Raw genomic sequence first — 17169 nt, 5'->3', positions numbered from 1 at the left:
CGAGGGAAATCTCCAAGTGACCGAGCAAGACAAGACAAGAGTTTGGCGAAGCGTGCCGTGCTTTTGAATGTCTCAATTCCGTCCCGGCTAGAAATCCTTGAAGGCGGGTGGCCAAGTGTTGTTTGGTGAGATTGGAGTGTGCGTGCTCCTCAGTGCTGGATAGCTTATCGTACATAACGGTCATCCGGCCCGCTTCGAATATCGAGTCGAGGGGGACCGGGCCTCCAGGACACATTGGTCGGCTAGTCTTGATAGAACTGTCGACTTCAGTCCTTGTTGGAGTCGCTTGATGGCTTCTCGGATGGTGCTGGCTTGTCCATGCCAAGTCGAGCCATCAAGTCTTCCATCATCTTCTCCATTTCCTTCTCGTCCTCGGGATTTACCAACCCCGGCCGACGAATTGCCGCTTGACTTCTCTCTCGCAGCTCTTGAACCGACGAGAGATCAAAGCCCCATGATATTCCTCCGACCAACAAGACAGCGAAGCTCATGACATTGAGTGTGGCAAGTCCAAGAGCCTGCGCTGCAAGTAAAGACCTATCCGCCGAGTCGAACTTTACCGCCTGCCGATTGGATGAGTAGAACTTGGGGAGGGAATCCAGCCGCCTTCTCAATACTGAGCGTCGTGAGATAGCTATAGATGCAGCCATAAATCCTGCACCGGCGACAAATAGGCCAAATTGCTTGAGTGGACGGGTCCATGGCTGGGACGTTGATGGGACTTCAGTTGGAGCCGCGGTAGCTCGATGAACTTGAGCCGCAGGGGTGCTGGCAGTGCCGGGCATAGTAGCGTACGTGCTGGCCATTGAATGCCAGATACGTAGATCTTAGAGAAGCGACACCTCGATGATTGGTTCAGCCGGGATCCAGATGATGCTGCAGCGCGCTTGATGGAGGTGTTTGTTTGTCTTTGTATTCTCTCTCCTTCCAATGTCAAATGCTGAAAATGCAGCAGCAGGTTTGCCTTCCCCACCGGAAAAACAGCAACCCGACAAGTGCACCAACCCATATATGGCCTAGTAGCATATAAGCTGCTCCTTGCCTTGCTCGCTATATACATATTAATTGCCTGTCCACCCATCCCAGTCACCAATACATCATCTGCTTCTCTATACTGCACAACTTGCTAATGCTCATGATTCGAAGCTGTCTGGTGATCCAAAACTCGAGCTATCGCTAGACTCCGCTGACCCGATATGTTGTGGTTTGTTGTTTCGGTTGAGGTTGATAAACTCTCTTTCGTCCTCTATGCCACCATCAGTCAGAAGCCGAGACCACGATTCGGCTTGGGAGACTCACTCTCTAGACGGAACTGATTCGTCACAACGGGCGTCCCACACGCCATGGGGTTTCGGACAAATCGAGGGATGCATGTGAGCTCTCCAAACGGGATGCCGCTCTTGGGTATTTTATCTTGAGGCGGCGTCAACCTCGCCCGGCAATGGTCCTTCAGTTGCAGGCTCTCGTATGTTTTCGCATCGTCTACCGAGATGGCGCGGCTGAAGGTGTCTCGCACTACCTCGTCCTCGTACTCGGCGACAAATTCATGGGGCCCGTCTCCATACAGGAACTGGTACAAGGCCAGGGCGACAAACATGCAGCACTGGACAGGCTTCTTTCTCCGCTGCACTAGCGTGTCCGCCTTTTCGTTGAGCCTCCTTCTGCGCTCGTACTCGAGCACCGACACATCCGATGCCGGCGTTCCCGGGGGCGGCTTCTCTGGGAGAACCCACGACTGCATCTGCTCGAGATGTGTGATTCTTTGGCCGGAGATGATGGCTTTGCGTGCCGCTCTCAGGATCCTTATGACGCGAGCGCTCGAAACTTTCACCTTGGCCTCTCTTCGAATCACCATCTTGATGTCGCAGATGAGCATGGCAGAGTAGGCCATGACTCTGGACGTCCTGGAGAAGAGTTGATCGAGCTCGGGGTGTTGACGATTGCGATACTGGACCCTTGCGCATACGGCCCAATCCCTCCATAGGGTCTCGAACCGCTGTATCGTGCAGCTCAGTCGCTGCGATGACCGTATGCACACCACGGCTCGAGGCTTTCCCTGCTCGGATGTTTCGCCGAGGGCACGGGCGATGGTGAGAAGGGCGAAGCTGGCAAGCATGTTCCCACGGAGCTGACTAGTCAGTTGGGTGATGGACAGAATCCCGCGGGAAGAAGAGGGTTGGCTTTATTCTCACAGCACAGAGCTGTTCGACTTAAGAGCGAGCGATGATCCCCTGGTTACAGCCATGGTTGGCTCAGTTGGTTCCGCCAAAGACGCCGCATCTGTAGGTGCATCTGTTTCGACTATCGCGATCCGCGAAGAAGCAATTCTTGAACCATTGGTCCAGGAGCCGGGTTTAAGCCATCTCGGTGCTCTCTCCTTACAGGCACACATGACCAATGGTCACGATCGTTGGGACTAACGTGACGATAGAACCAGGCACGCAAGTGGGTATCAAGACGAGACGGCAGCGGCCTTAGTTCTCCGGGGGATTGTCCTCCAGTCGGAGATTTTGTTGACACATCCAGGACAAAGAAGGAGGAGTTCGATAGAGGCAAGGCGAGGCGACAATAGGCATACACCGAGCGTCGGATCGAGGTTCAACATGACATGGATTCGTGGTCGATGCAGGCACAAACCTGGACCGCGGGCTAAAGGCCACGGATCGATGACTAGCAGGGAACAGCCTTCTTGCAAAGCGAGCCACCGTATCAGACAGGTGTGCCGCCCATCCGCCCCGGTCCAATAGCCTTGGAAAACGAGACAACAAGACGATACCCGACTCGTAACCAGCTGGTTGCTGTGTCATTGATGGCTTTGAGGGTCAGGCGGGTCGAAAAAAACACCGCCGGTCCCAGCACCAAAATTGTATAGGGAGAGCGGCGGTGATTTCTTCGACCCGCCTGAGGGTTCCCACCCAGGGATTTCAAGCGCCTCACCGGTCTCATACAAAGGCCAAGTTTTGCGTCATAGTGTGGAAGAAGAGTTGACTATGCCGGACGGCGCAGTAGATCATGGGAGCCCAGGCATGCATGTTGCGGGGTGATGGTCCCGCTACAAGGATGTGCCTGCAAATGCCGCCTGCTTTATTTCGACCTCAGCGGCCAAGGCCAGGGCTTTGAGCCTCTGCGAGTCTCTCTGATCGGAGCCTCTTCCGCCAACCAACCAACCATTGTTGTTACCAAGACAGTCAGCGCCAACTGAGTGGGAATGTCGATCCCATCGTCAGAATCAGGCCATCACACGCGTCTCTATATTTCTACTACCGACCCCAACGACGATCTCATCCTTTTCCGCTGGTGATTTCAGCTGGATTGGGCCATCATCCGCCTCACTCATCCCAAGTCCCTGGCGCTGGCTCAACAGGGCGGGACGACCCTCGTCGACCAGGCTAGGCAGGGTAACCTAGCCTAGCTTAACCAGGCCTGCATATCCAAGCACCTGGACGGCGGACAGACAGACTTCTTTGCCGCCTTCTCTTGCAGCGAGTCATTTGGCCCACCCTTGGTATCTACCAGGTACCAACTTTTGACCAAGTGCTGGTACCGACCTACCCAACTTGGTACGCGTATGCGCAAAAAGCAAGCTGAACCTCACCATCTCCTCCACGGCTGCCACCATACCTAATCCTCTGCTACGTGCAGCTCGCGCCTCAGCGTTTGTCCATTCGTCTTCGCAGCTCTCAGCCCCGGCGTTCTCGTGCTTGAGATAGTGAGAGACGAGGGATACTGGTGGCTAGCTGTCCACCATTCGTTAGCTTCGGGTATCAATCATCCATTGCATCTTGCGTACAGAGCCGTACGGATATCGCGCCTAAATCTCGTCTCCTGCAAAGGCCTCATCTCAGTCTCCGGTGCGGTGTCGGCTCCGAACCTCTCTTCCTTGTACGTACTGTACGGGTATGGAGTTCCTCGACTGCCAACCAACTTGGCACATTACGCCAAGCTCCTGCTCAGGCCTCTTGTCTTGGTTTCCCCAGTCTTCTTCTGCATCAACTCCTGGATGGGAAAGTGGTACATGGTGCATATGCACATGAAAGGCTAATCAACCCTTTCCCAGATTCACATCTCTATTTCAAATTCTTGTTTCACGATTCGCCACCCAGATAGATCAGGGCTGCCATCCCCGAAAACACACTACCTACTTTTGAGGTTCTTGACAGCCATGGCGAAGCCAAAGAGCAAAGCATCGAGGCCAACCAAGCCTGGGGCTACGGCTCCTCCACCACCTCCTCCTCCCGCTATTCCTCTTTGGCCGGCGTTCAAGCCTCCGCTGCCAATCGTTGACCTGTCTCCTCAACCACATCCATTGACATCCAAGGTTATCCTCATTCCCTCCTTCTTCCCGCGTTCCCTCTGTCGCGACTATGTGGCCTTTCTCAAGACCCTCCCCCTTCAGACCACGCCAGGTCGTCCAAAACGGGGCGAGGCAGTCCGAGTCAATGACCGTTTTCAAGTTGACAGCCCAGACTTTGCTCGTCGTCTGTGGGAGGAGACGGGGCTCAAGGACGTGATATTAGACGGTCATGTCGAGGAACGATGGTGAGTCTCAGTTTGATCCGTTTCACAGTCACTCGCATTGAAACACAGGGCTCTTTCTTGGTCATCCTGCGTGCGTCCTACGCTACGGGTGCCGACTGAGAAAAAGCAACTTGGCTGTTCACAATGGATGGTGCCTGCTAGCCGAGATTACGAACTGTTGATAACCTTTGTTTACAGGGGCGGTGAGCCTGTCGGCTTGTCTCCCAATATTCGGGTGTACCGCTACTCGAAGGGACAGTTCTTTGACTGCCATTGTAGGTGCATCGTCATGTTCCTCAACATGCATTTTATTCCACTCCGCACACTCTTTGATCACGTCTCCATCTTCAACACCACCCTCACTTCCGACGTCAGCCCCGTCCGTCGGCTCTTGCACCAGCCGGTCCCTGATGTCTCACACGGACGCGCTACGGTCGTTCGGGCTGTCTCCGGCTTCTTCTCCCACTTGCCGCGGTGGTGATGGTGTCTGCGGCCCGAATTAGATCGGCCTCGTTGCAGTGCCAAGCCTCTGGCTTATATCCGTCCCCTGCCATGGCCATGATGGACACATTTCCCGGACACACACATGCTCTTCTGCGGGCAACGCAGGAAACCTTGGCTAACCACTGTGATCAATTCCCTCTAGATGATGATTCCAACAACCTGATTCTGGACGCGGTTCCCCCCCTTCCAGTTCGGACCACCTGGACGTTGCTCTTGTACTTGACTTCTCCCTCTGAGGGCTGCATTGGTGGAGAGACGGTGTTTTACACAAACGACCGCAAGCTGGCGCGTGAGGAGATAGCTGTCCCTCTCGAGACGGGCATGCTCCTCTTGCATAAGCACGGAGATGATTGTCTCCTCGTAAGGCTTCCCCTTTCCACGTTTTCTCTTCCCCCTCCAAGAAGTTTCCCCCCGGCCAATACCATGCGAGAAGCGGCTCTGAAGGCTGACTACTTGACGCTAATCTAGCACGAAGGGCGGGAGGTGACCGCAGGCGAAAAATGGGTCCTCCGCACTGATCTGTGTATCAAGCGGTGATTTGGCGATCGCCAAGTCTTGTCACGGGCAGACGGGCTGACTTGAGATTACGGATGACACATGCGGATGGATGGATACATACGCATCTTTTGGTTCGAGTGCTGCGTATGTACGGATACTGTATGAGCATAAGGTTCTATAGGATAGAGTGGTGCCTACCGTAAAAACTCAATAAACACACACACTTGGGTGGAGAGGCTAAGGCATGAATCACAAGCGGTCATTGGCAGTAAAGATCCGACCTCTTATCCAATTAGCAGAGGGGATTTTAGCGACTCCACCCAAGTGTCTGTGTTTATTGAGTTTTTACGGTACTCTGCTCCTCGGCATGCAACGCTATGACTCCCAAGGCTCGTCTGCTTCTGTTTGTTAACCCGGCTTCTGCAACACCCCCTCTAAAGCTCCATCCATCAGTTACCTACTCTCCAGTGAGACGTCCCAGACGATCCATGGCGCTCTCCTCCTCCACATCCTGCTCCGTCGCCTGTCCTTGTCCGCCGCATGTGTCGCCCTCTTCGGGGGCCTTATCCGATGCCTCCTGACTGACGCCGCCGCCCCCGTTGTGGTTGTGGTTGTTGCTGCTGCTGTCAGTGAGCTCTGACTTGTCTTGGCCTGTCGACGCCTTCCCTTCGTCCGCCATGGAAAGCAACGCCTCAGATGGCGCATCATCGTCGTCATGGCAGCTCTCATCATCAGGTTCAAACAATGCCAGTGGCTGTCCACGATGGACAACTGTCCCATCCGGCAGACGAGTATGGACCTCTGGGCCAAGACCAGGCTCTGGCATGGTCTCCTGCTCCTGCTTGCTGCATGCAGAAACTTGCCTGGGTCCGGGGTCGGGGGACGACCTGTGGTGCTGGGTCGCTTTCCGATGGGCTGCTGCCAAAACAGACGCCTTGGGGTCATACTTGGCCCCCAGTGCCAGACGACACATGACCCAGTGAAAGATCCATGGAAAGCTGATGAGCGGCATTGACTTTGGCTCCAGCTTTCGGGGCTGCAGGATGTGTCCAGCGTCGTTGATGGGACCCCGGTGGTGTTCGAAAAGTGCAATCTTTGTCTCTTCCTCGGTAACGGTGTACATGGCTGCCACAAAGCGATCAACCTGGTCAGTCAGCTTGCCACCTGCAGCCTCGTAGCAGATGTCACGGAATCGGTACTTCAGTGCATCATATTCGTGGCTGAGGCTCTCCTGCAGCTTGTAATCCGTGCCCACGGCAGGCTTTGACATGGCGAAACCCGTCCAGAGCTCAAACTCGGTCTTCAGGTCATGCTGGCTGAGCAGCCGTCGGACTGCGGTGTCGTACTGAGACTTGACCTTTCTTGCTGCCTTGAGTAGCTCGTTGTCTAGTTTGTACTTTTTTGTGATTCGATCGTCAAACGGGCTGTCCCAGATGGGGTTGAACTGGATGACCTTGGCCTTGTTGACAACCTTGTCGTAGATGACACCGAGGGCCTTGTCTGAGTGGTAGAATTGTTTCTTTTCCATAAAGTGCGGCCACTTTCGAGGTTGCTGGTCACGCCTTAGCGTCGCCGGCTCCCCAGTCTTGGGGTAGTCCACGGCTTTGGAGTGTAGCTCTGCGAGTTCAAGACCTACATGCGTGATCAGACAGGTTGACAAGGAGGGTCACATCCGGCAGTACTCACATTTTGGGGACATGGGCCCAAGTTGATCGGCAAAGCCCAGATGCGAGGTTGCAATAAGCGGGAGCTTGTCGTTCTTCAGGTACTTGACGAAAAAGTTCCTGAGGTCATCGACGTTGACGTCGCGATCCAACTCCTTAGGCTTGGGAGCTGCGTAATCCATGGGTGAATAGTTCCATGTCTTGGGAATCAGACTCGGTTCCCATATGACAAAGAAGTCATCACCGTCGAGGTCACCACCAGACAACATGTTGGGAACGGGTCGGTCGCCTGTTGCAGGAAACACGACGACGTCCTTGATGTGACGCAGCTTTGAGCAGTCAACCGCCTCGACGACACGGATATCTCCTGGATGCAGGGATGGATTGCGCCCTACGATACACACGCCTTGTATGATGTGTGTCTTGTTGTAGTTCCTGGAGTCGGTGATCTGAAGGAAGATCTGGGGCAGCATGTTGACATCCTTGGGCTTGGACCCCTCTGAGTCTTTCGAGTGGCCTCTGAGCGTCTCCGTCTCATCGACGCAGCCAAGGACGAAAGCGCTCTTCTCGACTTGGATTCGCGCCTTTTCCTTGAGGATCTTCAGGGACCATGCCCTCCAAAGACTGAGGACATTGATGACAAATGGTTCACGCAGCTCGTCTGTCTTGAACTCGGCCTTGAGAAGCTCGGCGATGACGAGGTTTGTCTGATGTTCGTCGACGAATTTAGCCAGCATCTCAATAGCAACACCGTTGTCCTGCATGGCCTGTTCGTACGACCCAAGCTGTTGATCCAGAAGATCCGTGAATGCTTTGATAGGAACTCCCAAGCTCTCGAGGATGATGATGGTCTGCCGGTTGAGAGTAGCCGTTGCGAAACCAGCGCAACGAATTATTTCGAGACCTTTGGAGTCCGCCTCAAACTTCTTTTGAGATTCGCGAACATGTACCTCCATTCCCTTGGCATCCGGCCAGACGGTAAGGACGCCCTTGCAGCCTCCCATACGGAACTGGAAAGCCGACGGCTTATCAAAGATGTCGAGGGCCATGTCTTCGTTGACGAGCTGTGCCACGAAGGGGGATATTTTGCCCACGCCATCTGAGAAGCAGTGTCCGTTTCGCTCGATGTCAGGAATCTCGCGGATAGCAGGAGAAGAAATGCCGCGGACCTCTCGTGTGGTTGAGAAACACTGGCCGAGGCGAGCCGCATACTTGGCCACAACTTTGATATGGCTGAACTGTCCCATCCACTTGCGGATATCATCGCAAGAAGTATGCTCTGTAGGGCAGAAGAAGTATGCCCCGTTCACTCTGAGCTGGGAGCTGCCAAAGGCCAGGAACTCGTAGACGCGGTCGCCAATGCGGATGCCTTGGTACATTGTGCGCAGGACTCTCTTGTAGATCTCGTCATTTTGGTCCTTGTTGATGGCGATTCTGGTATTCTCAAGCTCCTCGACGAACTGGATTCTCAAAAAGCGATCTTGAATGTGTTTATACTGTCGCATAACACGGTTGGACATTTCCACGGCTGGTGAATTGAAGCGGATTGTCGTCGGAGTGACGACAACCTTGCGAACGAGCGCACAGTACTGGGGAATTCTAGCGATGGGTGAAAAGGCTTCGGCTTCGGGATTCTGGAAGATGGACATGGGATTCTGAACAGGCTCTCCCTGATCTGCGAGGTATTCGAGATAAAGTCTAGCCTTTCTAGGGTTCATCGAGGCTAGCTTCTCGAGGAACTCGAGAGTGATGGTGTGTTCGTTGAGAATGTCCCGAGAGATGCAAACCTCAAGTTGGTAGCGAATCTCAAAGGGCAGGTGTATGATAGGGTCCGAGGTCTGCTGAAGCATCTCCAGGGCGTTGCCATTTTCGACCAAAGTCGGTTGCTCCAGGTGCTTCCACATATCTGCATGTGCACCATGTGTGACACGAAATTCGCCGTCCTCGTGGACCTGTGTGGTGATGTTGAAGTCATCAAGGGCGCTGACGACCTGCTGGTTAGCAAGCTTGGTCTCTGAGGTGCTGTCATCTAGGACGAAGCGAATAGTAGTCCAGCGGCCGATATCGATGAAGCCAGGGTCCTTGTAGTCGTTGTGTAGAGCAACGGGGTACTTCATTGGGATTCCAGCCTGTTCGACAAGGTCTGTAGCACGATTCCACGTCTCCGTAGTGTTCCAGTTGTTGGCCTCGTCAGAGAAGGACGAGCGAATGTTGGGTCGCTTCCAGTAGTACTGAGGCGGGACGTTGACGGGCATCACCAGGGCGCATCCATTTTCATCAGCCGGACTCTGGTGGACGTGCTTCATCTTGGAAAAGTCGACGGCAACCTTGTGCTGTCGAACATGTTTTCCACCTCGTGTCTCAACCTCCATGGGGAAGAAGGCAGTCAAGCGCATGGCTCTGAGGTTGATCTCAAGCTTGAGGGTGTGCTCGTCAACGGTATTATAGAACGACTTCATAACCTTGATGCTTCGAGGTCCCAGCATGCTCCCGAACTGGATGGCGAGAGGGTGCAGCGTGATCTTGATGGGGTAGTAACGATCTGGGCTGACGGGACTTCGAATCCAACACCTAGGGGTCCCTCTCAATGGGCTCACGAAGATCTTGAGGCCATTGGGGTACCGACTCACGTCTGGGTGAGAGACCCAGTAGGTGCCGGTGGACCAAAAGGCCCTCTTGGGAGGCGGCTCGAACCTGACCTTCGCTGAGGAGAGCGCAGGGTCTCTAGCGATTTCGTAGATGTCGATGTAGACAATCTCGCCCTCGTGCGAGAACCAGTCCCAGAGGTTGGAGGTGGTAACGGACCTGGGCAACTTGTCGATCTGGATGGTCATCTCGGGCCATGTCTGCCACTCGGCCGGGGTTTGGAACGCGGGCGCGTTGTTAGTCGGGCTTCGGGTTCCTTTTGCAGGTCTCCCTGGCTTTCCTGGTTTCATCGGCCGCTTACGGCCTTTGGATGGACCGCTGGGAGGGGGCCTCTGTGAACTCATGGTTCAACTTGTCGCGATGGTGATCTCGGCGACGGTCTTGGAAGATGATATACCAAGAAGGTAGATGAGTAGATCTAATCCGTGAGATATGCGCCGAGTATGTGTCGAAACAAAATTGCACATGTGCGTGATAGAAAAGATAAATGTTGGGGAGGAGAAAGCAGAAGTGGAAGAAGGCAAGAGGCCTCAATACACAAGGCAGTGGAGGTGGATGCGCTGCGACAGTGATTCAGTGGGGAGCAGTAACCGGGCGCGTATTATAGAGCGCTCAAAGAGAAGAGATGCCTGATTTGCAGCACTTTGGATGATAAGGAAGAATTTTCGTGTCGCTGGGAGATGGGATGAAAAAACATGAGGAAGGAGCAACAGCGCCAGGAGCTGACACTGCTGCCAGCTTTATGAACGCTGCCAACAATAGCCACATTAAGTTCCAAACCAAGCATCTCTAGCGATAGTAAAATGAAAAGACAACAAATACATTCGCACGCATTTGCTCCCGTCAAAGTGTTGTCATGATGAAGTGTCATTTGTCAGTAATGCCTGTTACACGGATAGCTGCGTCCGTCACGCATGAGCAAACAAGAATGGCAAATATGCCCCTTTACTCCTCGTTTACACCACCAGGCCAATCAATGGTATATTAAATGTGCCACTGAAAAACAGTTTGAGTCATCATGTTATGCTCTATTGATCTCGTGAGGAAAGACTTGTCGCATCCATCAAATCTGAGCTCAGGGGTTAGTTACCCTACAATATCCCGGAGAGAATGATCACCACATCAATACAAACGTATAGGTAGGTTGGTTGGTACATTCTAGACTCTACTCACATCCATTTTTAATAATCAGCCTCTAATCTCCCCTTATACCATGCAATACACCACTCCCTCACTCGCCCCTCACAACCCTGTTGGGAGTCACTGCTATCTCAGCCTCTGGATACTCGGTCCTCTCCCACGGCACATCCATAATCTTGCCTGGGTTCATAACCCATCGAGGATCCAACGCCCTCTTTAGCGTCGCCATGATTGCCAACGTCTCAGGCCCAACCTCCCACAGCAAACTCTCCTTTTTGCCCCATCCGATCGAGTGCTCCCCCGTGCACGTGCCCTCCATGTCGAGCGCCCGTCGTACCATGTTCTTGACGCACTTTTCCACCTTGGCACGTTCTCCGGGCACATCTTTGTTGTACATGATGCCTTCGTGGAAGTTTCCGTCACCGACGTGGCCCAGGATTCCAGCGAAAAGACCGAGCTCGTCCATCTCTTTCTTGCTCACCTCGATAATGTCAGCCAATCGGCTAAAGGGGACTGCCACATCAGTGCTCCCTATTCGAGAATGTCAGTCGACTTATAACACCCTACAAGAGGTATAGCACTTACAAACATCTTGGCCACTCTTTCTCAAGGACAGCATTGACCAAAGCGACTCCTTTCTCGCAGACCACAGTAGCTTCTGCTCGCGCTCATCCCGCGCAAACTCAAAGTCGCCGCCCTTGTTGGCCGCCGTGATCCTTTGAACCCGCGTGATGTTATCCCTGACACCCTCCTTGGTGCCCGAGAATTTGAAGAAAAGCGTCGGCGTCTCCTTCCAGATTCGCGGCTTGGTAGCGCCGCCCAGGTTGATCACCCTCATCTGCACATCGTCCATGATCTCCATCGCGGCAACTGGGATGCCTGTCTGCATGACGCCTGCTGCTGCGGCCGCGGCATCGCGAATGCTGGGGAATGTGACGACGGCAACCGAATACTCCTCAGGGATGACGGCCAACTTGAGGGTGGCTGCGAGCGTCAGCTTAGATGAATACTCGAAAGGGGTCATGGAGCTTATACCTTCTGTGACGAGGCCCAGGGTTCCCTCGGAGCCAACAAAAAGTCCGTTCAAGTTGTACCCAGCCGATGACTTGCGTGGTCTTCTCCTTGTCTTGATGATGCGTCCGTCAGACAGGACAACAGTCAAGTTGATGACCCAGTCCTTCATGGTACCGTACCTCACAGCATTGGTTCCAGAGCAGTTTGTCCCAATCATGCCGCCAATCTTGGCACTCGGACCTGTCGTTTGTAGTCAGCCTCTGAGCTTCCCCAAGACCACAGATTCTGCATACCAGGATCAACAGGGAAAAAGAGCCCGCTGCCCATCTTCAATAATTGCGTATTAAGATCCTGCCACCCAATGCTAGGCTGGACAACAATATCCATATCATCCTTGTTGAACTGGATAATCTTGTCCATGTAAGCAAAGTCGACGCTGACTCCTCCGTAAGGGGCTGAGAAGTTTCCCTCGAGACTCGAGCCGCCAGAGTAGGGGATGATGGGCACACGGTGCTCGTGGCAGATGCGAGCTATGACGGATACCTGCTCTGTTGTACGAGGGTATGCCACTGCCACGGGGAGGGTGTCAGGGTTGACGGTCGACCACTCTGAATAGCCATGGGCATGCAGATCCTCAGGATCTGTCGAGATGAAGCCTTCGACACCAACCTCCTTCTCAATTTTATGGATGGCCTTTGCAAGTCAGTCTCTGAACAATGAGAATTCTTTAAATGTCTCTACCTTTTCCATCTCGGACAGTGTAGCGTAACGAGACTCTGTTGACTGGTGGGCAACTAGTCCCAAAGACCGGCTGGCATCATCTTGTTTGCTTAAACTGGCGACTCCCCAACCAAGAGCTCCGGCCCCAACAGCAACAGCCAATACCCTTGATCCAGACCAACCTGAAGTCTTGTCGGAGCTGCCATGACTAGACGCCGAAGCCTCGGGGCTAACACGTCTTGACGATGTGGTGAAGCCGCGGCGGACACTGCACCTCAGAGCACTGCGGCCCAGGAGGGCTCGTGCCGTACTTCTGCTGGTGAGCATTTTGGAGATTTGGTGAGAATAGGCCCGAGGCCGGTAGCGGTTTCTTCGTCCGAAAGAAAGGAACAAACGCCTTAGGGACCCGCAATTGTTCGTGAAGTGGAACCAAGATTCAGATCTCTCTTTGATCAGATAACCGAGCCCTTGACCCTTTTTCTCACGAACCGTGATTTTCTGGTTTTCCAGCACTGGAAAGTCTTTTTTACCTCTGGGATGGGTTTTGAAGAATGCTGCCGCCTCTAAGCGAGTCTGGCCTCGAAATGTGCCCAAAAGCAAAAAGCCCAGAACGGACAAACAAAACAAAACAAAACAAAACAAAACAAAACAAAGACAACTCAGACGAGACAGATCAGATCCTTCAGGCCAAGCCGGCAAAGCCTAAAACGGGGGCATTCATTTGATCGGGTCGGGACCGGAAACGTAGGTCACGATGTATAAGTACCCGGGGGGGAGTCGAGTCGAGTCGGGTCGGCAGGAGGAACCATCGCCGACATGTCGTGGGGCGGCGCCAGTGGAGAGCGGCGCCGAGCGATGACGGTCTCACCCTCCACTGACTGATGCAATACAGAAGAAAATGGCTGGCTCCCTCTGTCTCTCTTTTCATTTCTCCGTTAGCGGCCCGGCGCTATAAACGGCCAGTGGGCACACGATCTCGTGCCCATGGTCCGGCCGTCGAATAGCAGGGCGTGGGTGTCGAGCGTGTTGTCCGTCTTGTGTATGTAGCTTGCTGTAGATGGCAGCTGGTTAGGCTGTTGATCGTCCGCCGCCTCGCTCGCTCCCCACGCAGCAGGCAACGCACGCATGCACAGCAGAGGAGCATGGCGCATGAGACCTGCATGGTCGAAAAAAGGACGGTCCGTCGCCGAGTCTGCTTCCAGTTCCCGTTAGTCAAGCATTCTCGCCCTCGTGCGTAACTGATACCTCGGTGAGCCTGTCCTGGCTGCGTCGGCCTCCCCCGCCCCCCTCACTCCTGGACGGGATTAGGGATTACATACAGGGCCAGGCCAGGACGTCAGCCCCTGCGTACCGGTCCAGGTTTCTTGCATCTTGCAAGCGTGGGAGGGTGTGGAGAGCAACAGACACAAAAGCCCACTTGGTCCAGTTTGCGAGTTTGGGGGTCGAGAGGGATAAGTAGCTAGTTTCGATGGAGAGCTTGGGGGGTTTCTGCCGAGGAAGACGAATCTGGTCTTGGCTGATTGCCGACGTCGTAATCAGCAATCTCGACCGACGTGGGGTGTATCCAGGGAAGAGGCATCATGGCTTACAACGGGATATGCACAACCTCACGCGCATCCAGGTCAAATGACAGCCCCTGCAGACTCATGCTTGGTAAAGCAATCGTATTCGACTTTATTGGGCATGCTTCCCTGATGGAGGTTTATTCCGTCCCGTCTCGGCAGCCCGTCCGAGTATTGACTCTCACAGTGCCTGGATCACCTACCATTTCCTACGTCACCATGCTCGATCCTTCGGGATATCAATTGGCTTCGGAACCTTCTCGACTCAACTCCGTGGCCTATTCAGAACCCCAGCAACAGGGGCCCATATCAACAATGGAGAGCCAAAGGTGACTTGTCATCAAAGAGAAATGCGCTGTGTATCTGTCAAATGCATTCTGCCACTAAACCAACCATGCCTGCTGGCCAATTCAACATTGCAGGCAGTGGTGATAGGGCGAAGCAAACATGCTCAAGCAATCCTTGTGTCCCCTTTCACAACCTCAACCGTCCAATGAACGAACACAGAATATCACTTCGAAAAGTCAATTCCGACGTCTCGGAAAACCTCTAGACATCTATCCTTTCGCCTCGGTACATATTACAACACTGGCCCACCATGTTGCAATTCATCCACCAGTTGACGCCTTTCGAGACTATAGAGTATTCTGTCTAGGTAGCTCCCACTCTGTCTCCATACATCTCCACTCTGTCTGTAAGCCTCAGTGGCTTCCATAAGAAAAACCACCTACATAACGTGGGAGCAGTTGCTGCAAGTCCTGATAGCTGCGGTTCCGAGGTGCAGTCACGGCTCCAGTTGCTGCTGGTTGGCCTCAAACCTCGGCCAAATAGCGCATCCCATGGAGCTTTGCCACGACCTTTGAGATAGACATTGCTGTCACTTGTTGCATGCTTTACTCAAAATTGAGACCTAACCTTAGTCCAACATCACACTCTAAGCTGGAGGCCCAAGTCACTACATGCTTAGCGGAGGCTTCAAGGCAGAGACAATCAAACATGGACACGTCACATAACGCAAGAACAACTCTTCGGAATCGACGACACTGCGTGTTTGGCTCAAATTCATCTTTTATCGTAGCCTCATGGGGCTGGCTATCTCCAGGGTAGTTAAAGCCGTAAAGCAAACGTCAAATCCGAGACTCCAGACCACATGCCATTTTTCCCATTCCTTACGCAGAACCATCCACACTTTAGTGAGCGATGGCGTAGGCACGTCGGCGGTCACGCTCCTCAGCGATGGTGAGCTTGACACCCTTGCCCTTGGGCAGAGAGATCCAGGGCTTGTCCTGGCCAATGACGAAAACGTTGCTCTCACGGGTGGCAAAGGTGTTGTCAATGGCGTCCTTGACGTGGACGATGTTGAAACCACCGTCGTGGCGCTCACGGTGAGTGATGACACCAACACGACCCATGTTACGTCCACCGGTAACCATGACGACGGCACCAGTGTCGAACTTGATGAAGTCGGTGATCTTGCCAGTGGCGAGGTCAATCTTGACAGTGTCGTTGACCTTGATCAGGGGGTCAGGGTAGCGGATGCTGCAGAATCTCGTTAGCACGGGGTTACGGGGAGGAACATACAACCGTCAAATAAAGCTCCTGACGTGTCAGGTGAATCGAATCGACCAAAGCTTGATCCAACGGCTGAATGATGTCTGACAGAACTTACGTTCGTGCATCGTGCGTGACCAAGAATGGGATTCCACCACGACCAAGCTGAACACGCTTGACCTTGCCCAGCTTGTACTCGGCCTCCTCGGCCTGAATTCGGTGGACGGTGAATCGGCCCTTGGTGTCGTAGACGAGACGGAAGTTCTCGCCGGTCTTCTCGATGGTGATGACATCCATGAAGCCAGAGGGGTAGGTGGAGTCGGTGCGGACCTTGCCGTCAACCTTGACCAGGCGCTGCATCAAGATGGACTTGGTCTCACGGTAGTTGAGAGCATACTTGAGGCGGTTTCGGATGAAGACGATCAGAGGCATGCAGTCGCGGAGCTTGTGAGGACCGGCAGAGGGCTTGGGAGCGTAGGTGCCGGACAGCTTGTCAAGCAGCCAGTGCGAGGGGGCGCTGAGGCGCTTCTGGTGCTTCTTGCTATTGAGACGGTCAGAATCTCGTCCTCTAGGCCAGGGACGGCGGGGAAGAGTCGCGCATCGACGGGGGCATTTGTCTGCAAAGACCGTGATGGCTCCTCTCGTTGTCGTACTCACATTCCGCGGGCCATGGTGTCGGTTGGCTGGTTAGTCGACGGTGTTGAGGAAGATGGACGAAGGGCCTAATGGACGAGGAGCAAAAGTGCGAATTGATAGACCACACTTTTTTTTCGCGAGCGCTAGCCGGTGGAGGGGTTTCATGCCCTACGATTGTAGGGAAATTTGTGGATCACGTGCAAGGTCAGCTGATGAATCCGAACCTCATGGATCCACCTCCGCAACCATCCGAGGAGACCATTGGAGAGTGGAATGGGTTGAAGGAATCGCGTGCAGCGGTTCGACTGGGACAAGAGGATTCTCTGCCCCTGTCTACGGAGTATATCAGAGGTAACGTTGTTCATGGTGTTCATCACCAGTCCTCACGGATTAATTACACCCAAGATTCTCAACCACTAAAAGTCGTATTACTTTACAGACCAACCAAGGTCTGATGTATGGCCATTGCCATCTCTCGTCAGTAATATTCGAGGATATCTAACAAACAATGTTCCTTTTTAAAACTTTTCTCAAACAATCCATCTTTGCCTGCGAGGCAACCCTTATTTTCCCTCCCATGAGCGCCAGTGTATAATGTCAGCCCGTAAGAAATGGCCGTTGACCAGCGCTTGCTGCCATTTTTTGTTGTCCCATGGATGTCTTCCAATCTACGTACGCCCTGACCCTTTGTTCAATTCAATATTTCCCAACTCCTG

The 17169-nt window shown here is 53.6% G+C and overlaps 6 protein-coding genes across 6 annotated transcripts; 1 reads left to right on the top strand and 5 right to left on the bottom strand.

Moving 5' to 3' along the window:
- Window positions 1–266: 266 nt before the first annotated feature.
- Window positions 267–785, bottom strand: NECHADRAFT_36844 (uncharacterized protein; the record flags this gene model as incomplete). Its single annotated transcript, XM_003052609.1, has 1 exon — window positions 267–785. One exon carries the CDS (start codon window positions 783–785, stop codon window positions 267–269), a length of 519 nt encoding a protein of 172 aa, XP_003052655.1.
- A 476-nt stretch (window positions 786–1261) lies between these two features.
- Window positions 1262–2807, bottom strand: NECHADRAFT_77869 (uncharacterized protein; the record flags this gene model as incomplete). Its single annotated transcript, XM_003052608.1, has 2 exons — window positions 1262–2180; window positions 2638–2807. The coding sequence occupies 2 exons, from the start codon at window positions 2805–2807 to the stop codon at window positions 1262–1264; spliced, it is 1089 nt and encodes a 362-aa protein (XP_003052654.1).
- Window positions 2808–4243: 1436 nt separating this feature from the next.
- Window positions 4244–5385, top strand: NECHADRAFT_7432 (uncharacterized protein; the record flags this gene model as incomplete). The annotated part of the gene is made up of 3 exons (XM_003053111.1): window positions 4244–4520; window positions 4686–4793; window positions 5165–5385. Coding segments are annotated over 3 exons (606 nt in total), but the record flags the coding sequence as incomplete, so codon positions are not given.
- Window positions 5386–5977: 592 nt separating this feature from the next.
- RDR2103 (uncharacterized protein) lies at window positions 5978–10018 on the bottom strand (the record flags this gene model as incomplete). Its single annotated transcript, XM_003052607.1, has 3 exons — window positions 5978–6048; window positions 6283–7152; window positions 7207–10018. 3 exons carry the CDS (start codon window positions 10016–10018, stop codon window positions 5978–5980), a joined length of 3753 nt encoding a protein of 1250 aa, XP_003052653.1.
- A 1043-nt stretch (window positions 10019–11061) lies between these two features.
- Window positions 11062–13031, bottom strand: NECHADRAFT_91973 (uncharacterized protein; the record flags this gene model as incomplete). Its single annotated transcript, XM_003052606.1, has 6 exons — window positions 11062–11501; window positions 11556–11954; window positions 12006–12224; window positions 12278–12677; window positions 12726–12760; window positions 12821–13031. The coding sequence occupies 6 exons, from the start codon at window positions 13029–13031 to the stop codon at window positions 11062–11064; spliced, it is 1704 nt and encodes a 567-aa protein (XP_003052652.1).
- A 2265-nt stretch (window positions 13032–15296) lies between these two features.
- On the bottom strand, window positions 15297–16502 carry NECHADRAFT_67454 (40S ribosomal protein S4). The gene is made up of 3 exons (XM_003052605.1): window positions 16475–16502; window positions 15936–16358; window positions 15297–15805 (listed from the first exon to the last, which is right to left on the bottom strand). The coding sequence occupies exons 1-3, from the start codon at window positions 16486–16488 to the stop codon at window positions 15457–15459; spliced, it is 786 nt and encodes a 261-aa protein (XP_003052651.1). The 5' UTR covers window positions 16489–16502; the 3' UTR covers window positions 15297–15456.
- Window positions 16503–17169: the final 667 nt, after the last annotated feature.

The sequence above is a fragment of the Fusarium vanettenii genome (genome assembly GCF_000151355.1).
Source record: "Fusarium vanettenii 77-13-4 chromosome 3 genomic scaffold NECHAsca_2_chr3_3_0, whole genome shotgun sequence".
Lineage (NCBI taxonomy): Eukaryota > Fungi > Ascomycota > Sordariomycetes > Hypocreales > Nectriaceae > Fusarium > Fusarium vanettenii.
Note: the sequence above shows the minus strand (reverse complement) of the source record. Positions and strands in the feature narration are given on the sequence as shown.